Source organism: Trachinotus anak, unplaced genomic scaffold (genome assembly GCF_046630095.1).
Source record: "Trachinotus anak isolate AG129_WGS33_773 ecotype Australia unplaced genomic scaffold, CSIRO_AGI_Tana_v1 ptg000003l, whole genome shotgun sequence".
Classification (NCBI taxonomy): domain Eukaryota; kingdom Metazoa; phylum Chordata; class Actinopteri; order Carangiformes; family Carangidae; genus Trachinotus; species Trachinotus anak.
This window is the reverse complement of record NW_027273854.1, coordinates 5178778-5204671: the sequence shown is the minus strand read 5'-3', so window position 1 is coordinate 5204671 and position 25894 is coordinate 5178778. Positions and strand designations below refer to the sequence as shown.

At 41.9% G+C, this 25894-nt stretch overlaps 2 protein-coding genes across 4 annotated transcripts in view; one reads left to right on the top strand and one right to left on the bottom strand.

Annotated features, from left to right (window-relative positions):
* Window positions 1–299: 299 nt before the first annotated feature.
* On the bottom strand, window positions 300–25894 carry plcd3a (phospholipase C, delta 3a). 3 transcript variants are annotated; one of them, XM_071468456.1, is made up of 16 exons: window positions 25715–25894; window positions 23234–23377; window positions 14330–14497; window positions 8663–8891; window positions 7282–7411; window positions 6465–6690; window positions 5420–5621; window positions 5171–5315; window positions 4712–4864; window positions 4439–4591; window positions 4197–4347; window positions 3924–4040; window positions 3469–3647; window positions 2679–2814; window positions 2216–2365; window positions 300–2124 (listed from the first exon to the last, which is right to left on the bottom strand). In XM_071468456.1, exons 3-16 carry the CDS (start codon window positions 14466–14468, stop codon window positions 1982–1984), a joined length of 2253 nt encoding a protein of 750 aa, XP_071324557.1. In that variant the 5' UTR covers window positions 14469–14497; window positions 23234–23377; window positions 25715–25894; the 3' UTR covers window positions 300–1981. The 3 variants fall into 3 exon arrangements, with proteins under 3 accessions (XP_071324557.1, XP_071324565.1, XP_071324548.1); XM_071468464.1 differs by lacking the exon at window positions 25715–25894 and adding an exon at window positions 23481–23829; XM_071468447.1 differs by lacking the exons at window positions 23234–23377; window positions 25715–25894 and adding an exon at window positions 22415–22995.
* rpl19 (ribosomal protein L19) overlaps window positions 7006–25894 on the top strand; it is a 198000-nt gene continuing 179111 nt past the window's right edge. Inside the window, exon 1 of the mRNA XM_071468705.1 lies at window positions 7006–7010. The gene's annotated coding sequence lies outside the window, so the exon portion shown is untranslated. The remainder of the gene's footprint in view (window positions 7011–25894) is intronic.

The window sequence follows — 25894 nt, the reverse complement described above, 5'->3', positions numbered from 1 at the left end:
TATAAAAAGAGGGATGGCTGGCTGGCTGTGTTCAGTATTAATGTTTACCCCTTTGATATTATCTCATTCCTGTTGTAGAGCCCTGTTGTTCAGAAAGCTATCAAAAACACATCAACGAGCCACACTGTTGCACTCAGTGACATGTTCCTTCATTACAGTGAACACGGACAGTTTATTTTGAATCAATCCTTAATACAAGGTCCTGCTGCTGTAAATACTCACCAGAGCACTGAACGTGTATTAGTCCACCACTGAAAATAACCCCCAACAAATTCACATTTATTACCAAAGACTTTATGATGACTTGTTCACATTTATACCTACAGAGGTGATGGATGGTATTAGAGTGTGAGGGACATTTGTTTATGGCTTACCAACATTCATATCTGCATTATTACTAAATAAAAACACCAGCCAATTGGATTTTTAACAACCTGGCAACCCAAAATACATTCTTATTGATAAAATAGAATGATTTATTAACCATTGCTAAAGCTCTCTGTTACAACACGCACACACAGTCTCTCTCTGTTCAATAGCATTTGCCGAAACAACAACAAAAGGTCTCACAGTGATGTGTGGTTAGTACTTTTATGAAAACAGCATTTTCTCTTGTATACATAATACATAATACCAACTGCCTTCCACATGACATAGGCCATAAGCTTTAACACTGCAAAGTCAGACTGCATTCACCATTTGTTACACACCGGAGTTATTATTGAAACCCATCCTGGTCACATAAACTGTTATTACAGTAATCCATGTGCAGCACCTTTCATTACTGAACCGTTTTATTATCAGGGAGCCTCCTTGTATTAAATGATTCACTATAGCCTGGAGTACTATGCTGGTTGTCTTTGATAGTTGCAATTAGTGTTTAACCACAATTTACTAGATCATAAAGTAAAGACAAGAATTAGCAACAAAAATATAATACTGCAAGGTGGTCATTAGAAAAGAGGCAAAGAGCCAACATGCAAATATCTGCAGAAGTCACACAAATTGACTAAACACATTATTTTAACGTGTGAAGTATTACTTAAGCAAATACAACCATTACAATTTTTAAGAGCAAAGGTAAACAGGTAGGTAAATCTGCAAGGTAATGCTATTAATATTTCAAGTTCATTCATAAGTTTTGGAAATACTGTATAGTGTCATTTGTCTCAGAAAATAAAGTCTTTCTCCTGAGAGAAATTCAAGGTGCCCAAGTAAGAGTATCTCGAAAAACAAGTAAGACTAACTATTTGAACATTTGTTCAACCATCACTACACAACCCGTGGCGATCACTGACATGTTGTTGCATCTGTATTACATCACAGTTAGAGCTGGAACATTAATTTCTAAAACAATATTTATAATTTTTTAATCACAGCTAGTCATGCTTGGATTCCGTTTAAGAGCACTTTTGAGATCCTTCATTAAGTAAAAGCTATTTTTGTTAAACTCTCCTCATTTTATAAGTTAGAGCCAAATACATTTAAGACAAATAAAAATGTTAAAATGTCTCTTGAACAAAAATAGATGACATTTTTGATGATGATGAAATGCATCTTTTACTCTGTCCAACATGTATATGGAATACTATCCTACATGAGTGAACAATATTTAACTTCATTTTTAAAAGAGTCCCATATCAGTGTGTTTCATGAAGCACGGTCCTCAGCGCCCTGTTTTCAGAGCACTCAGCACTGATAAGACCAGATACTCCCACAGTGTTATCATGGATTCATTATCCAGCCCGAGGCGATTCATTTGCTGAGAGCCGGCATGCCTCTTCATCTCTGATAAACAACATCTTTCGTCCTGCATTGGTAAGTGGCTCAGTGTAAATTGGGCCACTTGAGGTCTGGACCGGAAGACGGGCTGGCAGCAGCAACAGCAGCAGCAGCATCAGTTTCTCCTCACAGTCAGAGCTCTTTTTCCAAAGCCCTTTGTTGTGAGAATATACAGCTTTCTATCTGGTTCAGGTGAACATCACGCCGTGCCTTTGGCGATGGCCATACGCTCGGACACAGTTTTGATGGGAACTCCTTTGCGGCTCACTTTGACGTGGATAAAGAGCGTGGCGGGGGACAGACTGGAACCATCTGCCTTTAACAAGTGAACGTGTCGATAACCTGGGAAAAAAAGAATGCAGCACACACATTACACAAAGCAGGCAGCAGCGGTGGCTGTTTTAAAATACGTACGGCAGATTTTTATGAGCACCTGTGCGCAGGCTTGTGAACGGTAAAGTGAACTGCCCCACAAAGTCATTTTTGGCAGTGTGGTCATGGTCCTCCACTACAAACCGCACCAGGGCCAGCTCAGGGACCTGCAGCTGGAAGCTCAGGGTGCAGTCCCACCGTGGGTTAAAACCTGTAGAGGGCGCACAAGAGCTGTAAATAGATCATCCAGTATTGTACCTTTCAAACAAACTAATCATGGCGCTGGACAGGAAAAGCTCCTACAAAAATATGTCAGAGATCTCTGCTGCACAGAATCAGGTACAAAGGAGCTCATGGATATTACGTGTTGCCTTTCGCCTCATAAAAGTCATTACAGCATTACAGTGTTCTGTAGGAATAATCAATTATAAGCAAGTATGTATGAGGAATAAAGGTATCATATCTCTGCTTAAAACATCCCCTCAACATATAAGGTTTTTACTTTAATGAAATGTCAAAATTACCGTTGTTGTCAATGCGCTGTGTTTTGTCTCGTGTATTATCGATAGCCACTCCATGAATTTCCACCCACACTTGTGGATCCACAATGGAGCTCGCCTTTTCTGTGTTGATTTTTGGCAGCTGCTGTGCAGATATTATCTGTCGAGCAAAATGTAATTGAAGTCAAGTCAAGGTCATTTTATTTTTATAATCCTACATTTGTAAAGGGCTTTATAGTCTGTAGAGTACATAAAATCCCGTGTCTAAACCCTTAATAAAAAAAAGAAGAAATCCCCTCCTCAACAGAGGAGGGATCCCTCTTCTAGGGCAGAGACATACACAATAGATGTTGTATGTACAAAGTGGACAGAAATCCTGACAATATACTACAACATTAGGCAAACAGATTGCAAACATATGAAGCATATGAAGATTTGGATCCAGGAAAATAACGCATCTCGAAATTGGATTGTAATATGTCAAAAAGCTTAAAACTGTGCTCTGTGTCAGATAATAACACACTCCCACATGTTACATCAAATTATAAGTACCAATAAAGCAGGGGCTCTTTAACACTGGCCCCTTTTTAAATAGAGATCCTGTTGTGTTGCTGTTAAGAGGACCCTTCATTATGCCGCCTTTGCTTGTTTACACTGAACCAAACAAAGCCGCCATGACGCCGCTCCCGTGTGTGATTTTTAAGACAATGTTCCCCCGTTCCATGTCTGTACCCTTTATACAGAACACACAACATTCCCACCTTGAACAGGCTGTGTAGGATGGGAACCTGTTACTCAATAGGTTACCACTCACTCTTATAGTCAGCTGGGTGGGGACATGACCGGGGCCTCCTCCCGTGTTCTCTGGATTAAAGTTACTCGTGGGGCTGCACAGGAAGCTGGGTTTTAGGACGTATCCGCAGCGACCATTGGGGAGGAAACGACCCTGGTTCAGGTCCATCTGCTCCCCTGGTGTCTGGAAGTTCAGAGCCACTGCACAGCACAAAGAGGAGAGTGGAGTCAGTTACACAGCAAGCCTGATCACAAACACGTTAACAGAACGCATTTCAGCATCAGTGAGCACTGAATTATGGTCAATGAATCAGCGGCCAGTGACATCAATGTGTTCTGATGTGGCCGCAATTTGTAGAAATGAGAGTCAGTATAACAGTTCTTTGGCTCTTATTGGCCACGTAATGTTTTTCAAATGAATTGACTTCATTTGCTGCCATCAGAAAAGCATCCTAGCTTCCAGGCTGGAGTACTAACCCATCTGGCAGCCGCCATTCCACATTTCCTGAGGATCATAGTTGGATGATTGGAGGCGCTGGCCGGAGGGGTAGATCCGGCTCAGCTGCCTGCTGTTGTGTCTTACAAAAAGCTTTCCTGCAAATGAGAAAAGAGAAAAAAAACCCACATACCGTGATACACTGGAGGGTGATTATATTTTCTGTAAAATTGGCTGCAGGAAAGCAATGTGATAAAATCTTTTTGACTTTCTCTCTCTCGAATGTCAAGATGCAATTATTTGCATCGTTGTACCCGAGTCTTTGATGAGCCTGAGGGCTTCACTTTCAGAGAAGGAGGACATTTCATTTGGTGGTTTTTCAGAAACATTTTCAAAGCCACGGAAAGGGACGCTCCTGCAATACACCACCAGGGCTGATAGCTCAGGGCTCAGTTTAGAAGAGACCTGGGGATGGCAAATGCAAACATAAAAGAAAATTGGTTGATTACCAAACATTTGGCTTCCTGGGCTTAATGACGCGTCTTCTTAAACTGACCTTCGCGGGATCCTTCTTGGGTGTGTTCTTATTGCTGCCCGCCAGCTCATCTTCAGAGCTTGAGGAGAAGCTGGCACAGCTGCTTGTCTTGCCCAGCTGGCCAAGGTGAGGAATCTGCTTCTTCCCTTTTACCAGAATCCGCCCCTTCAGCTCCTGCAGCGAAGGTCATTGGAACAAATTGCTTAATTAGAAAACCAGACAGCCAGGGGTCTTTGAAAAAGGATCCAGCTATGTGTGTGTGTGTGTGTGTGTGTGTGTGTGTGTGTTTTGTACCTCGGGAGAAGGCAGATCTTTCAGCGGGTTGTCACTGAGGGGCTTTGTAAGCAATTTGCTGCCGAGGATGGTGCGGAGGTGTCTGGCCATCACAGCCTGCTGCTCCACAGAACAGTGGTTCTCCAAGGATAGAATTAGAGGGTATGGGGAGGCCTGCAGGGAGGAGACACGGGAAAACTCTTATGCCGAGCCATTAAAACGCAATTAGATCACAAAATAGAAAAGCAGGACCTAACAGTGTAATACTATATGTATGTCAAAACCAAAAGACCACAGGGTTGCCTAGGAGCCAAGTATGCAACCACAAGAAGTGCAGCAGGCTGTGAAGGCAAGATCTGGATTTGTTTACTGACTGACCTCTCACTTATTTCATTATCACTAAGGAGGAGCAGCATGCAGACTGTCATAGCCGAGGATTTACACCAGAAAAAGATCAACAACAAATCAAGTGTCTCTTACCTTGAAGGCGTACTGGGCGATGGTTACAATTACCTCCTTAAAGGGCACTTTGGAGGTGAGAGTGTGGCCGTGGTAGATGACAGGCTCACCTTTATCTCCATCCCAGCAGTCCAGCTCCACACAGCGACAGCCTTGATTCAGAGCCCTGACAGCAACAGACACAACCTTAACGTGGCGATCACTGTGAGGAGCTTTCTGGGAAGATTGAGAAAACATGAAGAGGTGTTTGATGGATCAGCGTCAGAGTACCTGATGTACGGCTCTGTGCTGCTGGCGCTGGTGACTTGGTCCTTGGTAAGGTAGGTGTTGTGCGATGAGGAGATGTAGTAGTGGGCCAGGGGGCGGCTCATGTCTTGATAGACTCTGGCATGGTCGGGGTTAAACACGTCGTTCTCCAGCGACAGCATGTACATGGTGAAACCGTTCTGGGTCATGAACAGGTTCTTCTGAGCTGCAATAAATGGCAAAGTGTTTTTTAACAGGTTTACCAGCAAAACTGGAGAGAGTTTTGGTGCGTTCCACTTGAAGTCCTGAGTTCCAAGAAATTTCAACTGGAACACTACCTGAAGTCAGATTTCAGACTCGGAAAGTCAGGTCAAAAACCCCTACCTCAAAATCCAAGATGGCTGTTCAACAGAAATGAAAGCTGCAGTAAAATACTGTTTGTTAGAACTGTTTTATTTGTGTCTCATTAAATCAGTCGTGCACACAGATCTGTCCAACTTCTGTTGTTGCTACAGTTTAGCGTGCTCCATTGTAATCAACTTGTGTTGCTGACAATAACAGCAACAAGGAAGCACGAACAATAACATGCTTCTGGTTTGTTGTACTGGAACGTGGTCTGCTTCAGTGGGATATCATTCCCAGCTTCTACATCCGACGTCGGAGGTAAATAGGGGGCAGCATTAAATTAAAGGGTTTAAACAACATAAACCAGGACTAGAGCAGAGGGCTGACACATGAGAAGGTTTATACTAAATCACAGCTTCCCTTTCTCACAGGAATTGAGCTTAACAGTCAAGGAAAAAACAAAGTCATGTTTATTATTTATTTAGGCATAATTGAATTTAAACTGTCTCTGTACTGCGGCTGCGGTTATTATTACTCATGCTAACTCTTTACTTCTTCCTTTAAACAAACCACTCTCACTGCTCAGGATTTTGCCTCAGTGTTTAAAATAGCAAACACTTAATGGATACAGGCTAAATCACTATTTAGGGACATTCACAGTGTTTGTATGAAGATTTTGTGGGCTCTTCCTTTCAGTCCTTTAATGACTGTTTTCAGGACCTACCCCACTCATTGAGCTCATAGGTGTGTATGAGGCTCTGAGCATGATTCAGCGAGGCGTCCTCGCCTTGGTCTCCCAGGAAGTCGCGCAGCTCAGCGGTGGAGAGCACACAGCCATTACTCGAATAGTGTCTGAACACTGCATCCAGCTCGGGCCGCCGCAGGAGCTCCCTGCAGAACTCCTCAATCTCTATATGATCCAGACGGCCATCACCGGATCGGTCACACCTCTGGGACACAGGGGAGAGGGATGGGTTTGAAAAAAAGACAAACAATTGGACGCACAGAGAGAAAGATAGACACATATCAAACAGAGTGTGCTTTTATTTTGGGAGTGTTTCAAACTCTCTGTGGGCAAAGCATCTCTATAATAATTCAATCCATCTGTGCACACTTACATTAAAAATACAGTTCTCTGAGGAGGGTCAGTATTTGCAAATTGCATCGGGAAGGAGCATAAAAACCAACAGTTCAGCTGTAACAGAGAGCCTGAGGGACATAGCAGGCAGTAATCCCCCACAATAAAGAAATAACTGGCTCTTGACTTGTTGTGGGATAGATAAGAAGGAGGGGATAAAGATGAGGAGGGGGGCTAGTGGTTGGCTTGCCGCTGGCTTGGTAATTGAACACAGACTCTGGACTCTGGAGTGTCAGAGGCATGACAGTGATCCAACCCTAACTAAGCAGAAATATGACCAACTCTCCATCTCTGTGCTTCTCCTCTCAGTCTTCTCACACTCTGATCTTTCAGAATTCAGCTCATGTGAATTACATATCGCATTGATTAGGCACAGGTACTTAAAAACTCACACGACCCTGACCTTGAATAAACAGCGGGCGTACTGCTCGCTCAGGTCGATGTTGATCATCTGCAGCAGCCGTTTGACTTCATCGTAGCTCATCTTGCCGTCCTGGTTCTGATCCGCTCGCCTCAGGTAGCCTCGGATCCAAGTGGAGGGAGTTAAGGAATAAAACCAGACTATGGCTAAAGACTTTAGCTTTGGGCTTCATAATGTGCAGCATTACACTCAAATCTTATACCTAGTCGGATTGTGCATCTTTATGTGGGTGTTGTCGTCAGGAGAAATATCACACACTTTGCTCTGTCATTTTGTGTCAGTTTTTTTATTGCCCACTTGCGACCTACTGTTTAGGGTTTTTTCTTACGTTCCCTCACCACTTAAAAGGGTTATTGTTTCACTGTGTGCCAGTAAAATCTTTGACTCTCTACCTGTGATTGAAGGATGTTCTAATAAACATCTACTGACCTTAAATGTATGCAAACAGGCACAAAGAAAAGTCACATTTTAACGGGAATGCAACTGATTTAACATAAAAGTCTGTTGACAGCTGTTGGGAAGTAAAAGTTGCATTGTGGGTAATGGAGGCACCAGTTTTTGAGATGGAAGGATCCTTTTTTGAAAACTGTCCATTGTGAGTTGACATTGTTGTAGGAGCGCAATGCTAAAAAGGTGGAGTAGCCTTTAAATCAGATCCTTTCCACAATTCAGGTTCAAAAATTTCACCCATCGACAGTTTCAGCTTTTGCACTAAACTATAAACAAACCAAAATGCAGATGTTTGGCCCCATATAGTGACAGGCATTATCCACCTCCTTCATTTACACGTTTAGTAACATCTAGCTCTTGTTTCTATGCAGGTAGAAGGCAATTGTCCCTTTGGACAAACGCATCTGCCAAATGAATATAATGTAACTGCATAAAAATGTCTTAGCAACAAGAGACTAATTTTACTTCACCGTCACCTGCACATGCAGCAAACCCACACTTCGAACTGTGCAAGATAAACATCACCTAGGCTACTGGCAGTCTACAGTACGAAACCTAATGAACAAGATAACAAGATTGCATTAACAAGATAATGTCCCTGATGATTTATAAGTTCATAAAACTAAAATGTGTCAGAAATAAAGAGAGGAGGAGGGACCATCTTAATGTTATACACTACTTGATACCTACACTCATATTATCTTCTGGCTGTGAGGGATTCTAATTAACAGTGATAGTCCTGCTATATTTAGACAGAGCTTTTTTATCTAGTCATTACTGCTCACCTTAGCTATGCTGTGGACGTGGGATGGCACATGTGACAGCAGAGTCAGTCAACATAGCAATGCTGCCTCAGCTTTGCTATTTTTATTCACCATATTTATTCTAACATATTGGAAATTGGGCAGGATATTGGTCCAGTTTTTCCTTCTGAGTCATGTTGGCCACTCGCTCCTTTAAAGTGCGGAGCCCCCGCACCCAGCGCTGGGCGTCACCCTCACTGGGGCACAGCAGGTCCAGGCTCTTCCTGGCTCCCCTGAAGACCACTGTGAAGCAACGGTTGTCCGGCACCGACCCAGACAGGCGCCTCAGTGCCTCAGACTGGCAGCCTTCACGCACACACTCCACCTCCGTCACAGCGACTAAGGGAGGAGAGGAGAAGAACGGGAAGGAGAGTTAGGGCTAAAAATGTTCTGGTGTTGTTGAGTAAACACAGCTTTGTCTGGACAACAACACAAGCTGCTAAAGGTCAAGTGTGAGGTGTTTTTAGGGAAACATAAATCCCACTAAGGAGAGCGACACAGCAATGCAATTGTAAAATATATCACGTTATACAGTTGAACTGAGCGGGATTCTCAACAAGATCATTATAACCTGCAGCTTTATGGCTCTTACAGCACACAGACTGACCAGCGGGTGAAAGCTATACCTTCTGTTTGTGCTCTCTGGTCCAAGACCAGGCCCTCTAATGGGTTTTATACTGGTTATTATCTCAAAGTGGTTCCTGCACATAATAATTTCTCTTTTCCCCTTCCTTTGTTCTTTGTGAGTTTCCTCTGTTTCCTAGTGTTTCCTCATGTTTCTGTTCCTGGTTTTGGTTCCTTAGTGTTTTTCCTTTGTGCCCGCCACATGTTCGTTCCTGCTTGCCTGCCTGCTTGTCATCCCATCAGCCATTAAGCCTGTTATTTTTTCATGAGGAGCAACTTCACTACTTCATCCTGCTTTTGTGTCTGCATTTGGGTCCTTTCCTCCTGTGTTCTTGGTTTCAGTCATAACCGCCCTTCTTTAGGTGTGTTTCAATATGTAGTAAACACAATGTTCACACCACCATGACAAATTATATATTGTCTGAAAGCTTTAACTCTCCTGATTCTGAGAATCCTGATCCTGAAAATAAATGAATAAATAAATAAGCCATGTTTGTGGCTCTGTAACTTTTATTCAGCATCTCTTCTATTCATTCTGTTATTTTCGTTGTAAAATCAAAGAGTAACATTTCAAAGGAGACCAGGGTTGTGACTGTCATCCAAAGCACTGAAGAACTTTAACCTTTTATTTCTGGGTACATTATTTTCAGGCGACTGCACATAAATGGGGTCATCAGGCCACAGGTTAAGCAGGTGTTATGTTTACCAATCTTAGTTCCATATATTAGCATGCTAACATTGGCTAATAAGCAGTAAACACAAAGTACAACTGAGACTGATAAACTGTTGTTAGTTTTGCAGGAATTTAGATTATAAACCAAAGTAGAGCTGCATCTATTAATGGATTCATTAATGGAATGAAATTAACTGGCAACTATTTTGATCGATGATTACTTGTTTCACCCATTTTTCAAACTAACAATGCCAAATTTTTGCTGGTAATTTAATTGTTTTTATTTTTCACCACTTTTTGATGTTTCATAGACATATTGATTAATCAAGTGATCAAAGCTGTAATTGGCAGATTAAGGGTTAACATAATAAACACTTGTCACAGACTTTAACCAAAGGTAAAAATGAAAAAGGATTCATCCTCTTGGGACCATAAATGCCTGCACCAATTTCACATTAATCCGCTGAGTGGTTCGGAGTTTGGCTTTCCTGTCAGTTACTAAACACTTTTCAGCCTTTCTTCATCTGCTAAAGGTAAAGTGGGCACCACTCTGCAAATATATATACTTCCTCCAGTTGGGGTTTTAATCTGGGTCTGATTTTGTCTGTGGAGTCACGGGTTCCACAAGGGTGTGATTTACAACTTTGTGATCTGTTTATCTCATATTTGCATAGCTGTGAGTCTGGGCAACACTCTCTGCCCAGAAACGACAGCCAAACACACACACACACACTGGCTCCTAAATGATCCTCACACAACAACTTTGTTGTGCACAGGAGGTCGTCTGTTTCTGCTCTGGGATGCCTGCAGTGCAGCGATCACTCAGTCGGGCAATAAGCAACGTCCACTCTGACAATAGCCTCATTCTCTTTCTGGAGGTCATAAAAGCCTCTGCTGTCCACCTCTTCAAAATTACTCCACATTCCTCCTTTTGTGTTTATCCCAGAGACACGGCAGAAGTAACATGTATGTGTTTGCATGGGCAGAGAAGAACAGCAGAAGTGCTAAGTGCTGTATTCAATGCCAAGTGCCTCCGAGCATAAGACTCAGACCTGCGGGTGTCAGATCACACTGGACCTGGAGAAGAGCTTGGAAAAGAGGAACCAAGCCAAGACTCCATCCAGGACTCACATAAACACACACACACACACACACACACACACACACACACAGATACACTCAGCAGCCTGCCCATGTGGCATTATCAGTGTCTGTCTGCTGCAGTGGTCGCCCTGTGCTCACACAGCTTGTTGTCATCATTGTAAGAAGTGTTACACACTGCAACTCGTATTCCTGGCACGACTGCAGCACAATCAAGATGGCCTTCACCACCCGCTGACCCACAAACCTGCCTGCCCACTCACTCTGTTAAGGCTAGCGGGGGTTAGCATTAGGCTGCATTCCAACATCAGGATGGAGAGCACAAACAGAGCAGAGGTCGGAGAGCTGCAGGCAAGGACTGATCTACAGCACGTCTCCACCTTTAGCCCCCTTTCATGAAATCTTCATCACAAAAGGAGATTTAGCTGCAAAAATTTGAAATGCAGTGTAAATTTCAGATTCAATAAACGCCCTCACACCTTTCCCCAGGATTTAATCTTTTGTTTATATACCTGCTGCGTCAACAAAGAAAATATGAGGCATGAAATGCCTCTGCTGAGGTTACAAGAGCTTATTTGTTGCTCTTAAACCACCATCTCCTCAGCATATATATTATTGTAGTCTGTCTTCCTGTTTTATTTACTCTTCCAGACATTTGTCACCCTGTAATTTAGCTCACTGGTGTAACTCTGAGAGGCTGTAACAACGAGCACTAACAAGATATGTGTCCTCCACCTGGATTCAACGTCCCATTGCAGCTGGTAAGTGATTCACAGTTTAAAACAAAGGGTGCAGTTGAAAATGAACGATGAGTGAGTCCTGATATTAAATTAAATGTACATCAAGTTCTCCTGTCACCACTACTTCCTCACTGAGAATAAACAGTTTCATTATTAGCCTCATGCCTGATGCCTTAAATACTCCAGAGGGGGGAATATTAAATCACCAATTACTTTCACAAAACAGCATTTAAACAGCTTGTCATTTTAATCTATGAGAACTAATTTTGTGGTTCACCTTGTAAATAGCGTCCTGGAGTTTGCATGGTAACACAAGGTTAGACTTAGTCACAGTGCCTCATGAACGAATGGAAAAAACTATGCTGAGAGTGACCTGCCACTCTGTCTATATATAAGAATTAGGTTATGAAAAAGTAGAGGTTCTCAATTAGGTGTTCATTACATTAAATATTATGTTTAAATAGAGTAAAAGTGTAACTATGGTTTTTCACAGAGCGTTGCATTAAGAATCGTTTGTAGGCTTACTGTTGCTAGGCTAGCAAGTGTTTTCAGGTCCATTTATAGTGAGTCTTCCAGAGTTAATCAGCCATAAAAGTGTTTCATGAGCCCAGTTTAACCTGCAGGTGTGTCTGAAGGCTGGTGTTAAATAAAACGACTGAAAACAAGTTGATAGAGTATCCTGACATCCTTCCTGCAGAAATGAACCAGGGAGAAAATCTGTCAAACTGCCAAGAATTACAGTTGTCACAGCTGATAAGCTCTGAAAAATGTTTAGTGTCAGAGAAAATAAGTCAGAGGCAGGAATCCACTGAGAAAGTGAGCATACTGTAGCAACTGAGAAAGGGCAGTGTTATTTTGTCTTGTGCACAGTGCAATCTCTTAGGAAACTCTGAAGGATTACTTCATCAGTGAGCAGATTTGTTTACTTTTCCTCTTGGAAAAATTAGTGGTCCAAAATTTTGTGAAAATGCATAATTTTTAGTCAAATACATCAAATTTTCTTCTGCCCACTAGAAACTTGAGGAAAAGTCATGTATTCATTATAGATGCACAAGTTAATGGGAAAACAATTTCAGTGCATTCTCAGCCGACTTTAAGCCTGCCTACTGTTAAAGCAAACTGCATTTAAAACCTGTGCTGGTTTCTGCCTAATTTTTGTCTCTGTTTTCTGATTTAAAAAAACAAAACTATAAACCAACTTCTTTTTGCATTGTTTCCCTTTTTCTTCCCATCTGAAGATTTTAAACCGGCTTGTCACTGCTGACTCCCACTCTGTGGCCAGGGTAAGGTAAAGGGAACCATGTGCTTCCCCCAATACATATGTTATCACAAGACAGATACATCCCAAACAACCAGTGGGTGGTGTTTTATGGGTCTAATCTTTATGGGTTTATGGGAGTGTCAGTTCAGCCAAATTATTAATAAATCTAAATTTCCCACTTACCCACCCCTAAAAACTGCCCACAGTGAAGTCAGTGGATTATTCTGAGTAACCTGAACACTGTTTCTGGGAAGGTTGAGCATTTTTTTTTTTTTTTTAACTAATTTTATTTAGTATCAGGGTTAACCATTGATCACATACAATCTTGAATGTTCCTTGACAACAAAAGCTCTTCTAGCATTTTTACCAGTCCCAGAGGCACAGCATTATTGAGCTTTTCAAATGAAATTCTGTGCTTTATGCACCACAAACAAAATCCAATTCAGCCCCAGTGAAACCGGGGTGATGGAAAAACTCTCAGCTGCAGAGATTTCAAAAACTTGGCAAATAAAACTGAAGCTATCTGCATTGCTTCATACCATCAGTGGTAAGTAGGAATGTTATTTTTTTGCAATTTGGGTGAACTGACCATTTGATGTATTTTCCGCCTTTAAATTCATCTTTCACCACATTTGTAAATCATGTGTATAAAAAAAAGACAAAGAGTTTTGGGTAAAATACCTTAAGATTAAAAATGATACCCTCATTATGAGATAAGACCAATTGTCCCGAGTTCACTTTCATTGTGGGAACTGGTGTCATCACTGAGCTCGTGCCAACTCCACTGTCTGATTCACACTTCACATGCCACCTTAGCACAGCAGAACAGATCCAGCATATTGTCTCTGTCTCTTCACACGTCTAGTTATTTGTTTGTTTTGAATTGGCACATAAATTAGACCTGATCAGTAGTCAGCAGGGCTACAGAGCCCGTGATTAGTCTCCTCGCTCACCGAGGAAACAATTGACCCCTTTAATAAGGCAGAGTAGATGAAAGTGCATGAGGTAGAGCCAAGATAGAACAGCCCAACAACTCTGAACAATAAGCAGGCTGAATGGTTGCTCTGAGTCACATCCTAGTCTGCAGACGACTGGACTGGACTGCAAGGCCTGCTGATCTATAGATAGGTTTCTCTCTATATCTGCTGATGCTTAAGTTTCCCCTCTTTTCATCATAGAGGAGTGATTGTGATGCATGATTGCTCCCACTTTCAGTGCTCCTTAAACCACCTCACTTCTCATAACTAACTCCCTTTTCCTTTTAGACTTTTTCCACCTTAAATCCTCCCTCCTGAGTCTTCTCTATCCAGCCCACACACACTCTGAGCTCTACTAACAAACCTCCTTGAACTTAAAGCCAGGTTTCTGTCACACTTACATGTCTGCTGGGCTTTGGCTTTGCGGGAGCTCTTGGTGGACTCGCACCACACGGTGAGTCCGTCCTCCAGCAGCCGCAGATTTCGGCTCTTCTGCCACCTCGGGGAGCGAACTTTCACCATGTTGCAGCCCTGCATCATCACACGTATGTCCTCATTGTCCAGAAGCCCTGGACACAAAACGGGAAGTTATAATGGGGGAAAAAAAGTGTGATTCAGTTTGACAATGTGTCACTGCGTCATCAGGAAGTGGAGTTTGACTGGTTTTGTGGTGTTTTATTGTGATGACAAACATGAGTGTAATGAGGTTCATCAGAAGTTCATACCTCCCCATCTTCCCGGACTATCTTGTGACAATGCTGGGAGTCAATATCACAAAAATAACACATGCAAAATCGCAAGACTTATTTGCTGCTGTGTGTCAGGTTAACATCAGAGGCCAGGCAGTGATGCATCTGCTTTTAATAAAAACCACTTCACCAAACTTCATGATTGTTTTTGCTTTTTTAAGAGCCTGGCAGTGGGTGTTGCTTTTAACAATGACTACTCTCATTCTCAATCAACAGCAACATTTCCCTGAAAACAAACATTGTTGACTGACTTCACATATATAGTCAACAGCTTTCTGCTTATACCCTAAACCTGAGTTTGTGTTTTATATACAAACCTCGGAGAAAATGACCTGTGATTTAGAAAAAGCTTGTGCTGTGAAGCTGTCTTGAAAAGTGACTTAAAGTAATGTTTCTCTTGGTGTTTTTTTCTTCCAGTCTGGACCTCAGAAAAATGAACACCATACTGTAAGTTCACGCTGAGATGGAATTCAGTAATGATAATTTGTAGATTTATTTCTCTCTTGGGGCAGGAGCAGGAGCCAAGAGACAGTCGAAAAGGAGGCTGTTAAACCAGTTGCAGTATGGAAAGTGTTTTTCTGGCTCTATCGCTCATACTAGTTCTCCCTAGCTGTTCCAATCAATGGAAATTTCATCAAAAATTACTTTGACACAACCACAGCTTCTAGGAAAATGCAGACCCTCAGAGCGGAGGCATGCATCATTATTAGTTGTGAGCACTGAAAGGATCGAGACCTGTTACTGGAGAAAATAAAAGATGAAAGCTTGAGCCTGAGGGATGTATACACATGGTGGACACAGCATACAGTTGTGTAGAATTCACTGCAACACAAGATGAAAACAAGTAACTATGTACTGTTTGGTGTATGATTTATATCTTGTAAAAAAATAACAAGAAAGGTTTTATGGTCCATCACACAGTCACACAGAAAGTACAAAGCCATGAACTTGAATAACTTCACTGCGTTCAGCTTCTTAGTCCTGAGGTTTCGGTTGTTGTTTTTTTTTTTTTTTTACATATATCATTGTACTCAGTTGATTGGAGAAAACCAACAGTACAAATGTCCTATTGACCTCTGGGAAATCATGATAGGGATTTTTTTTTTACACTTCTCTGACATTTTATTGACCAAACTTAATTGATTAATGGTGAAAAAAAAAATCGTTAGTAGCAGCTCTGGTCCAAAACTGCTGCTGACTTTGGACTGTGGAAAGTTTACACAGGTCAAGTCTCCACCTCCAAAGGTTCAAACATGACAGAGCCACAGAGGGCTCATGGCACAATCCAATACTGTTGACTGGACATCTCTGTGTACAAACCAGAGTCAAAATGTAAAACTCACTCAACTTTTTCTGAATATTACAGAAATATTGTTTGCAGTAACTACAGTTTTCATTATCAATTAATCAAGCAATTATTTTCTGGAACATTTTAATTGTTTGGTAATAAAAAGTGTGAAAATAGTGAAAAATGCCCACACCCATCAACTTCAAAGATTACCTGCTAGATGTCTTTTCACATTCTGTTTCTTAGTGACAGAGCTTTTTATTATGTGGCTGTTTTAATGAATTTTAGGTTCTTTGTGCTAAATTTACTGATACCTCAAAGTCCCAGAGAAACTATAGCACCAGAGAAAGAAGCCCTGGCTTTGCTGTGTGCATTTCAAAGTGTATGTTAGTTCTTCTTTGCAGCCTGTTGTTAGTTACATCCTTAACCCTTTGGTGTTGGGCCAACAAAGCACCTGTGCTGGCTTGTGGGTCGAGCCCTTTGTTCAGCTTTCTCTCTCTCACCTCCCTACTGCAGCAGCACCTCTGGGGTGCTTGGTATATGCTTTTTATTCATTTATTCAACTACTGCAATTACTATTCATGCAGTAAACTTCTACCTTGGTGCTGTGTCCATTATTATGTGTGGTGTCCGAGCCAGCTGTAATTGGAATGAGCCCCCATTATTATGTTACAGCTGGCTCAGACACCGAACATAATAACGGACACAGCACCAGGATAGAAGTTTACTGCATGAATATTTATTAAAATAAATATATAGGCTCAGCCCACAAGCCGGCACAGGTGCTTGTCAATCAGATGATCAAGCTGGAGCTGGAAACAGGAAATACCAAAACAACACAGTATGGAACAGCATCCTTCGCAGGGATTAATGGGACCTCTCATAGAGCTGTTATCTCTTTATCTTTAACAAACTCGCTTTTTTCAAATTATTATTATTGTTTGTCGTCCCCTTTGCTCAGTTCCAATGATTTGTCCAGACGCAGTTGGAATACTTTCTTTATCTTTCTATCTTTCCCTTAAATCACAGCTCAGTCCACATACTGTCAGTGCCAAATGGCTGACAGAGTTCCTTAGAGGGCCCCCAAAGCTACAGTACTACAGAAACTGCCCTCACCCCCACCACCCCCACCCCCGACCCAGAAACTGGGTGCAGCTGAGACTCTCTCCCCATTGGGGTCGAACACAAAGAAATCCCCCTTCCAGCCCTCCATCCATAACAACCTTGTTTTCCCAAGCTGTTACCACATGCAAGGCATTCCCACACGCAGAGCACAAGGACCTGATTAACTGCAGGTCATTGGCCACACTAAGCTGCCGAAAAAGCCTTAACTGCCTCTGACTCAACCCAATGCTCCACTTTATTATTGACTCTTCGGCCTCAACCACATTCTTGCTTTCCTACCTGCATCGTTTTAAAATCTAACCAGGATGGAGCAAGAGAGCACAGGTCTGCAAGTCTGGGCAAATCCACAGTTTATCACAGTCCATTTAAACAGAGGCACATTCACATTTTGATACACTGCATGCTCATGAAAGCCAAATGTCTAAAGGAAGGGATGGGCATGATTCTTCATTCTTGAGAGCTGCACCCTGTTTTCTTTTCATCGTCTCCTGCAGAAAATCTGGTTGACATCCAGTTCTTCACATGGTCAAAGCCCTGCATGCCAACTAGCTAGCAACCACGCTGATGTATTCTAATGCAAACGCTGCGACACAGCACAGAGGGTAAAATAGAGAAGCAGCAGAATTAGCAATGTTAGAGAGAAGACAAAGTTGAACTAAGAATCTACCAGCTCTGTAAGGCCGGACTTAGGCACAGGGATACTTTGAGTTACATGCTAATGTCAGCGTGCCAACATGCTAACAATGCCAACACGTTGATGTTTAGCAAATAAAATGTTTATAATGTTTACCGTGTTTACCATCTGAGCTAGGCGAGTTAGCATACTGACATTTGCTAGGTAGCACCAGAGGCATACAGCTGAGGCTGATGGGAATGGCATTCGTTTTGAAGGTGTTTGGTAGTAAACCAACGTAGCGGTCAAATTAAAAAGTTGACCTAATGATGGTGCTAAATGAAAAGTAAACTCTAGCAGCTCTGTGACTTTGCACAGTGGTGGTTTGAGCTAAATGCTAATGTCAGAATGCTAAAATGCTCACAAAGAAAATGCTACCATGCTGATGTTAAGTGAATATAATGTTTGCCATGTTCACTATCTTAGGGTGTTTGCATTCTAAGGTTTGCTGATTAGCTGTACACACAAAGTTCAGCTGAGGCTGATGGGAATGTTTTGCAGGTATGATTTAGTCATAAACCAAAATGCTGGACAGATCACAATTTTGCCCTTAATGACGATGCTATATGGAAACTGTTGAGACATTTCACAGGATAAATGATAAGCTTGACGTGATGGTGCTACAGAAAAGTAGGATTCATCTTTCAGGGACCATGAATGCATGTATACATTTTTTACTGGCAATACATCTTATAGTAATTGAGATATTTCAGTCTGGACCAAAGTAGTGGACCGACTAACAGACCGACATTGCCAATCCTAAAGCCATGATGCTAGCATGGCTGAAGAACTGTAAAACTGCTGGATAACAAATAGCTCCATGTGTGAACAACTGGCTAAAAACGGAAAGAAAACAGGCCTCTGCTGGATCAGCAGTGAGACAACAATAAACACTCAAATGAATCCCATGAGGCATATTTCTCCAAGGGTATGATCAACACATGCATGCAGCGGAGGAGCCTCTAAGATGAGAGGAAGCTCATGAGTAAATAACCATATCAGCTGGTCAGTAATAGACTGTGTCTGCATGAGCCCTCTTCACTCAGGCTACACACATACCAGCTCCTCCCGGGTCATGGTTCGTGTTTCTCTCAGCATAACAACTGTCATGAGAGCCAGCTAGCAAGATTATACACTTGCATAAAGATAGACAAGTTAGGGTGCTGTTGATATGAAATGGAAGATGGGCCAATTAAAGTTTCTCAATTCTGTCCCACAGCTGTCCCCAGGAGACGGGACGTAGGGCAGTCCAGTCTGCATCTCCTAATACCCAGGGCCCAGCGTGTTGTTAAAAAATGCTTTGGCGAAAGCTTACAAAAAAGATAATTTGGAGTTGTGACTCTCGGTGGCATTGGCTGATCTGAGAACAGATTCTCCAGAAAAAGGATTAGAGGCAAATTGAGTGTTATTTTGAAATGCAGAATTACAGCCAATTAGTTTTTTTTTTTTGAACAGCACAGAGCTGAGCATAAAAGCCACGCAGCCTCACTGTATACACTTAGAAATAAGAAGCTCTCAGTCACTCATTCTCTTTGTCTTTCACAGTGAATGATACATCATTCATTTGCTCATTAATTAGCAAGATGCGACCACACTGAGAGGAGTCCATAAATACAATGAGGACACGGCTATCACAACTTTACTATCTGGATTGTGAAATAATGACCATTCTTAATAAGACAGTAAATAATTTAACATTTAACTACTAGAATTTTACCTAAATAAACGACATAAATAGATATTAAACTAGTGTATGATCCTGAATGATCTGACTTATCTTATTTGGAAGTCAAACACATTTAGTTGCTGAGATTCCTCCTCTGGCTCCTGAGGTCGGCAGATTCAAAAATATTCAGCAGGAAACCAGATTGCGTGAGCTGTTTGGTTTGGTAGAAGAGCAAACTCAGCCCTGTTTTCTTTTGAACTGTTCATCCTACGGTGATTTAAATATTCTGGTGTACAGATGTTCAAAACCTAGAATGGTTGTTTGATTTTGATGCATTTCACTTTTCGAAGTAACAGTCAGGAAAATAGGGCAAGAGGCGGTTTTCTCCAGAATTATAATGATAGAGTACATGTTGTGTTAGTTATTTATGAATGTAGTAGTAGACATGAAGGTCTACAAATCTAATATTCCTTCAATATTTTGTTTTCTTTTCCATTGATCAAAACCAGATATGTAGAAAAGTACTGAAGTGATGACCCTTTCCTTTGCACCAAACTGGGTGTACACATTTAATAAATGTGACAAATACAAAAATAACCATAAATCAGTGTAATTATTAAAAAAAAAAAAATCACTGACAAATCAGTCAGAGAAATCAATGCACACTGTGTCTGTCATGTAGTAATGTTACTTATTTATGTTTGGGCTCAATTAGACCCCAGATTTGGAAGGGTTAGTGCTGCATAAAAAGTACTATTATCAATCACAGACACAGAGCATCTAAAATCCATTGTATTTAACCATGTGTAAATGGTTGCGGTAATGTGTTAATTTGGCTTTAACTATTTTTTTTTAGCTCTTTATATTTTTTGAAAATGCATTAGCAGGATTGTGGATCTTGTGAATGTGTGGTGTCTTGTACAGCCATGTAATGAAATGCAATAAAAACTGCAGGCATTTAGTCATACTTTTTAGAAAAACAATTATTGTTGACTGTTTCCCACAGCAAATACGTTCAGTCTATAGGTGCAATCTGTAAACCTGTATACTAGCTAAAGTCCAAACCTATTGTTTGTTCAAATCTAAAGCATACACACTTCAGCTATTTGTTCTCACACAAACCCAACCGCTGTGTCCCACTGTCACAGAGCCGCAGAGTTAACAGCACTGCAGACAGCCTTGGACTCTCTCTGAAATCATACCCACAATGCCCTGGGGAATTCTGTGGCAACGCATATAATTATCAGTGTGCGCTTGTCTGATTCCAACATAACATTGTCTGAAACCTAACAAATCTCAGGCTCACAGGCCACATTTGTGTGTCAGAAAAAGGCTTATAGTAAGCGAGAAATCTTTGAACAAACAAGTGGGACTAGTCCTGTGACACCACATGACACCAAATCTCTGAACACACATGATTCCAGTCTGTGTGACAGAACTATGTGCTTTTCTTCCATCTGATGTGGGAATAAAAAAAGCTGCTAAGACACGGTGGGTTGAAGGCCACTTGCCTGATTTATGACGACACATGGCAGTAAGGGGTCGGGGGCGGGGTGGTGACCTAACTGGCTTCATTATTCAGTATTAGCGGGATGCTCAAATATAGCGTTGACACTTGTGCATTACATTTTCAGGCGGAGAGATACAGTTTCATAACTCAAGCAACAGTAATGCTTAAACAAGTGTCTGCATAGTGTCAGAGTTTCAGCATAGTTTGCTGTGTCAAAGCCGAAGTCTGGATCCCTGTGCGCACACACACACACACACACACACACACACACACACACACACTACTGTAAAAGCATTACAGCGCAGGAGTTCAGCTCTTGCGAATTAAATGTTTGGAGCAGGACATCTTTTGTAACCTGAATGCCAAACTAAACACTGGTTATCTGTTACAAAAAAAGAAATATGAAAGAGGTGTATTCAAGTTAGTTTTGATTTGAAAAGTCTTTATGTTGCACAGATTTTTTAAAAATGTCTGTATATTTATTTAAAAAGCTTTTTCAATTTTCATGTGTTGCTGTTTTCTTAACATTGCATGAAACATGAAAAAAAACAACTGAATTTCACACTAAATTACTAACTGCAACCACATTTTACACCTGTTTGATATAAATGGGTCAAACAGTATCTACCGCATCATCAGTGTCATCCTGTGTCTTTTCAGGGGTTTTGACAGGTGCTGTGTCTCTGCTCAGCAGGTGTCTATTTTGGGCGAGGTGTGACCGTGGCTTCAGAGGGCTTGTGTGAAGGGGCAGCGGCCCGTCAGTTTCAGACGGAGAGGGAGTAGGCTGCATGGGATGGGAATTGGCGAGGAGCTTGAATCACACCAGTGGGCCAATGAGCAGCACGGCTCTTCATAAACACATGATCGCTTCATCTGCACCCACACACACACTGTCCATATCAGCTCTGCTTGGTGTGTGAGCTGTCTCTTTCTGCTCATTACCATCAAACTGACACCTACTGGATATCTGTTTTACACTGTTTTCTCTAGAAATCCACTCCATGAAGTGAGGTTGGGTTAATATGAGGCAACTAGGTCACAAGTAACTGACTCATTGAAGTAAGTAAGGGAAAATGCAAATATTGCAACAATAGGCCTACTACTTAAATAACTACTCCAGCAATGGTATTGATAACACACAATACAGAGAATGCCATTATAAGAGCCTATTTATCACTATTAAATACAAGAGGCATCACTCTAACTCCATGTTATACTCATACTACTACTAAAAACACTACAGGAATGCGGTGGTGAAATAACTCTGATTATAAAGTGTGACTAAAATCCTTGAAAACTGTTCATATCAAGAAAGTCAAGTGAACACTGAGGTACAGTGAATACCGCAGGAGAAAAACACTGCTCCTCACTTTAAAGATACACATCTACTGTATGTCCTTCTACCTCGGGCTGCTGCAGACTGTTAACTTTGAACAGCTCGACTTGCGCGTAAAGGTTTTTGCGGGTTTCCTCACCGAGCCTCCTCATGGGGTCCGTCGTCCTCTCGGCCACTTTCCTCCCCTGCTCCCTGGGACTGGTGGCCGGTGACTTGCCGCTGCCTAACATTGCCGTAACTTTCGGGAAACTCCTGCGAAAGTAAGCGCAGGCTGCTCAAAGCTGGCCGCGTTGGGTCGGGGTCGGCGGTGCGAACTCTGGAGAGCACAGGTGTCTTCACGCAAACGCGGATTTGCGCTGCCCCGTAAAGACCCCGACAGTTATTCCTTCTCCACATGTAAAAAGTCCCTCCCCGGCGCTGCTCTCCATGCCAGTGCGTAATACGACTCCAAACAAGGCGCGCACTTTACGCACCCCCACCTCTCACTTGAACACAGCCGAAGTGAATCACATGAACCTGGGAGGGTCAAGTCCTCCTGCATGCGTTTAGTACCTGCTCACACCTCTATCTGAACTCCTGAAAAGCTCTCTGAACACAGGTCTCTGCGCAGTCATGTGATTTTGTCCTTTCGACTTCAGATGTTATCTTGACCGAGCTCTGTGGATTTCTGTACCTTTGCTTTTCATCTGCATGAAAATGTGCAAAGTTGAAATGTGGTGAAGCAGACATGGACATCTTTCATATGATGTCTCCAGAGCTCCAAGGGAAATGAGCTTCAGTACAGAAGAATATACCACCATTTATTTCATTCTTATGAAAGATCTCAGTTCAGAGATGTAGAAACAAGGCATACAGAGTGGTATTTTCCTGAGTTATGGGTAAAAGGCTCAGTTTTTCCCACCATGTGACTCATTTAAGGTGGAAGAGACAGCTGACAGCCTGACCAACGAGTACTTACAGGTGTGTGGATGGTTGTCTGTGTATTGACGTCCACTGCTGGAAGGGCACAAGTTGCCAGTTCGCCGTCTGTCACAGCATCAGGTGGACATCTGAAGGCTGAAATCCTCTCATCCAGGGGAGGTGTGGACACTTGGGCCATTGACTGTTTCAAAAAAAAAATTGAAAAACAAGTGAGAATTAATACATTTCTTTTCTCCTCAGAAGTACTGGTGACAGAGCAGAGGCAGAAAAAAAAACTCCTTTACCTCAAAAGGAAAAATGAATTGGGGCACAGCGCCTCCTGTTGGTGGTTTAAAGTAACTGCGGAAATCTCAACAACAACAATCAATTCTGTAATGTCAAATTCATCTTCTATGGCCGGATGTATGTGCATGCTAACCACATGCATCCAGATGGTGATGTGCTGTATGAGAGAGAAAGGCCAGACTCAAATGTTTTTGTGACTGGATGCAGAGGTGCCCACACCAGAGCACTGGCTGGAAACTCAATTAAGTCTTTGTAATGGAGTTATAACAGAGAGCTGAAAGGGACAGAGCCCAGCTGGGCGGTCCTGTCAGGGAGAGAATAAAATGTGATCATCCCTGATCCACGGCCATCCACATGTAGGACTGTGAGCACACACACACACACAAATAAACAGGTTTGGTGGGGTGGGTGGAGTGTGCTTAAAGTGATATTTCTTTCACTTAGTCATTTAATGCATCCAGTGTTAGCTGGTAGATCCAGTGTTAGCCTCTCTCTGGTCACACCTTTGCAAAAAACGCCAATGTGGACCTGCTGTCTTCATGAAAATCTAAAAAGCACAACCCTCCTGTGTTTGGATGGATGTCAGCCAGTGCTTAAATTTACACTTTAAGGCTATGCGTAGGCTTATAACAATTTATATCTTTCATCTCTTCTCAATTGCAGCAACAACCATGTTAGACAGGGTGAGAGATTAAGTCATGCCTGCTAATCCTCACAAGCTGTGATCTATGCAGGAACAGCTTTGGTTCTGTAGCTGCACCGTTCCTTGATTTGAGAATATGGGAACCCTTAGCATAATTTCTCAACCTCCATGGTCATTAGGTTTCATATTAACTGGAACATATCACCTCTTCCTCAAAGGACTCCCAGCTCAGCTTTCTTATTTGCCAGAGCAGAAACTCTGTCTGCTTCTATTAGTAGAAACAGTAGGCCTGTGTTGTTTGAAGCCTCTGGATTCCCAGTCTTTACAAGCAATGTAAGGAGAGACCAGTTATCCTATGAGGACACAGACTGAACAATTTCTTCCATTAACTGATGCACAGAGCTTGGTGAAAACTGCGAGGAAATTATATGTGTTTGCATGATATGATATGATATGGTCAAGAATACAAAATTTAAGATGAAGTCAGTGTATTGACTTACTCCTTTACAGTGAACAGACACTGTGTGCAAACCAACTTTCAATATGTATGTAAGAATGTGCAATAGAACAGACCAATACAAAACCAATATTAAGCTATTTATATTCCATAACAAGATAGTCACATTTCAAACACTAATTTACTTCAGTAGTTTATTTCAGACAAATGCTCAATAGTTATGAAGAAAATGCATGGGCACCGTTTGACTAGACTGTTAGTTTGGCGTGTGAAACCTAACTACAGCTTAGTAACTAGCAGTGAACTAAAGGAAAGCCTCAGTGCTGCCTTGCAAGATCAGGGACGGTCTACTTCCTGAAACTGAAATAGTTCATCGAGGGTTTACGTCACTGATAAATACGACCAAAGCCTGTTTCTAAATATTTTTACGTGTTTTTACAGACTGTGGCCTTTATCGTTCCGACAGAAAGTCGTACTACAAATGTTTAAATTAATCATAATTCTGTAATAGAAAACTCTCTAGGGAAACGTTACCCTCCAGCAATTACGCTGACCCAGTATACACACTGGCCTAGTTAGCAGATGGCTAACGTTAGCCATGTCTGTACCTTGTGGTGGTATTTATTTACTTTGTTGCGTGTTCACTTCAGTTGTATCGTCAAATTGATGATGAAACAAGTTGTTTGAAATTGATCGACTGCTACTGTTTATTAACTTTTTTTGCGTTAAAGCGTGGCGTAAGCTAGTTAGCGTTAGCTGGCATAGCTTTATCTACTATATGGCGTTTTTCGTTTCGCTGGTCCTGGCTAGAAGCTATTGCTTTGAAATATTATCGTGCTCAAACGTTACGTTTATGGTAGGTTATAGTGCGTATGAATTCACACTTTATGGATGATTTATGATGAAGTGTTTAGTTTTGGAGCGAAACCACATAGCGCTCATTTGCTAACTAACGTTAACATTTGGCTAACGTTAGCTAGCTATGTTATCCTTAGCTGTTAACACGATACAACAGTGTAAAACTAACACTGCATATCAGCGTATGGGTTGCGAAGAAATACTCAAAACTGATCTACACCACTCCGTCCACTGGTAACAGGATTATTGAGCAAGTGTGAGATCGCCTGACCCACCCTTTAACAACGAGGGGCTCGGGGCTGTGCTCGCAGCGGCAGCTCGACAATAACTATCGTTTGTTTACGCTGACTCCAGAGTTCTCCTGAGCCCCTGCCCCACGACGTATCACTCCGCACAACACACAGAATATTAATACTGAAACATTTAATGATCCAACTGACACACTCGCCACGCAT

Coding starts and splice junctions, on each gene's coding strand:
- plcd3a (XM_071468447.1), bottom strand. CDS start 22,505: ATGTTAGGCAGCGGCAAGTCACCGGCCACCAGTCCCAGGGAGCAGGGG. Junction 7,412..8,662: donor CAGAAGGAAAAACTGGACCA/ATATCCTGCCCA, acceptor AACTCCCTCCAC/TTGGATCCGAGGCTACCTGA. Junction 4,592..4,711: donor AAGATCTGCCTTCTCCCGAG/GTACAAAACACA, acceptor CCTTCGCTGCAG/GAGCTGAAGGGGCGGATTCT.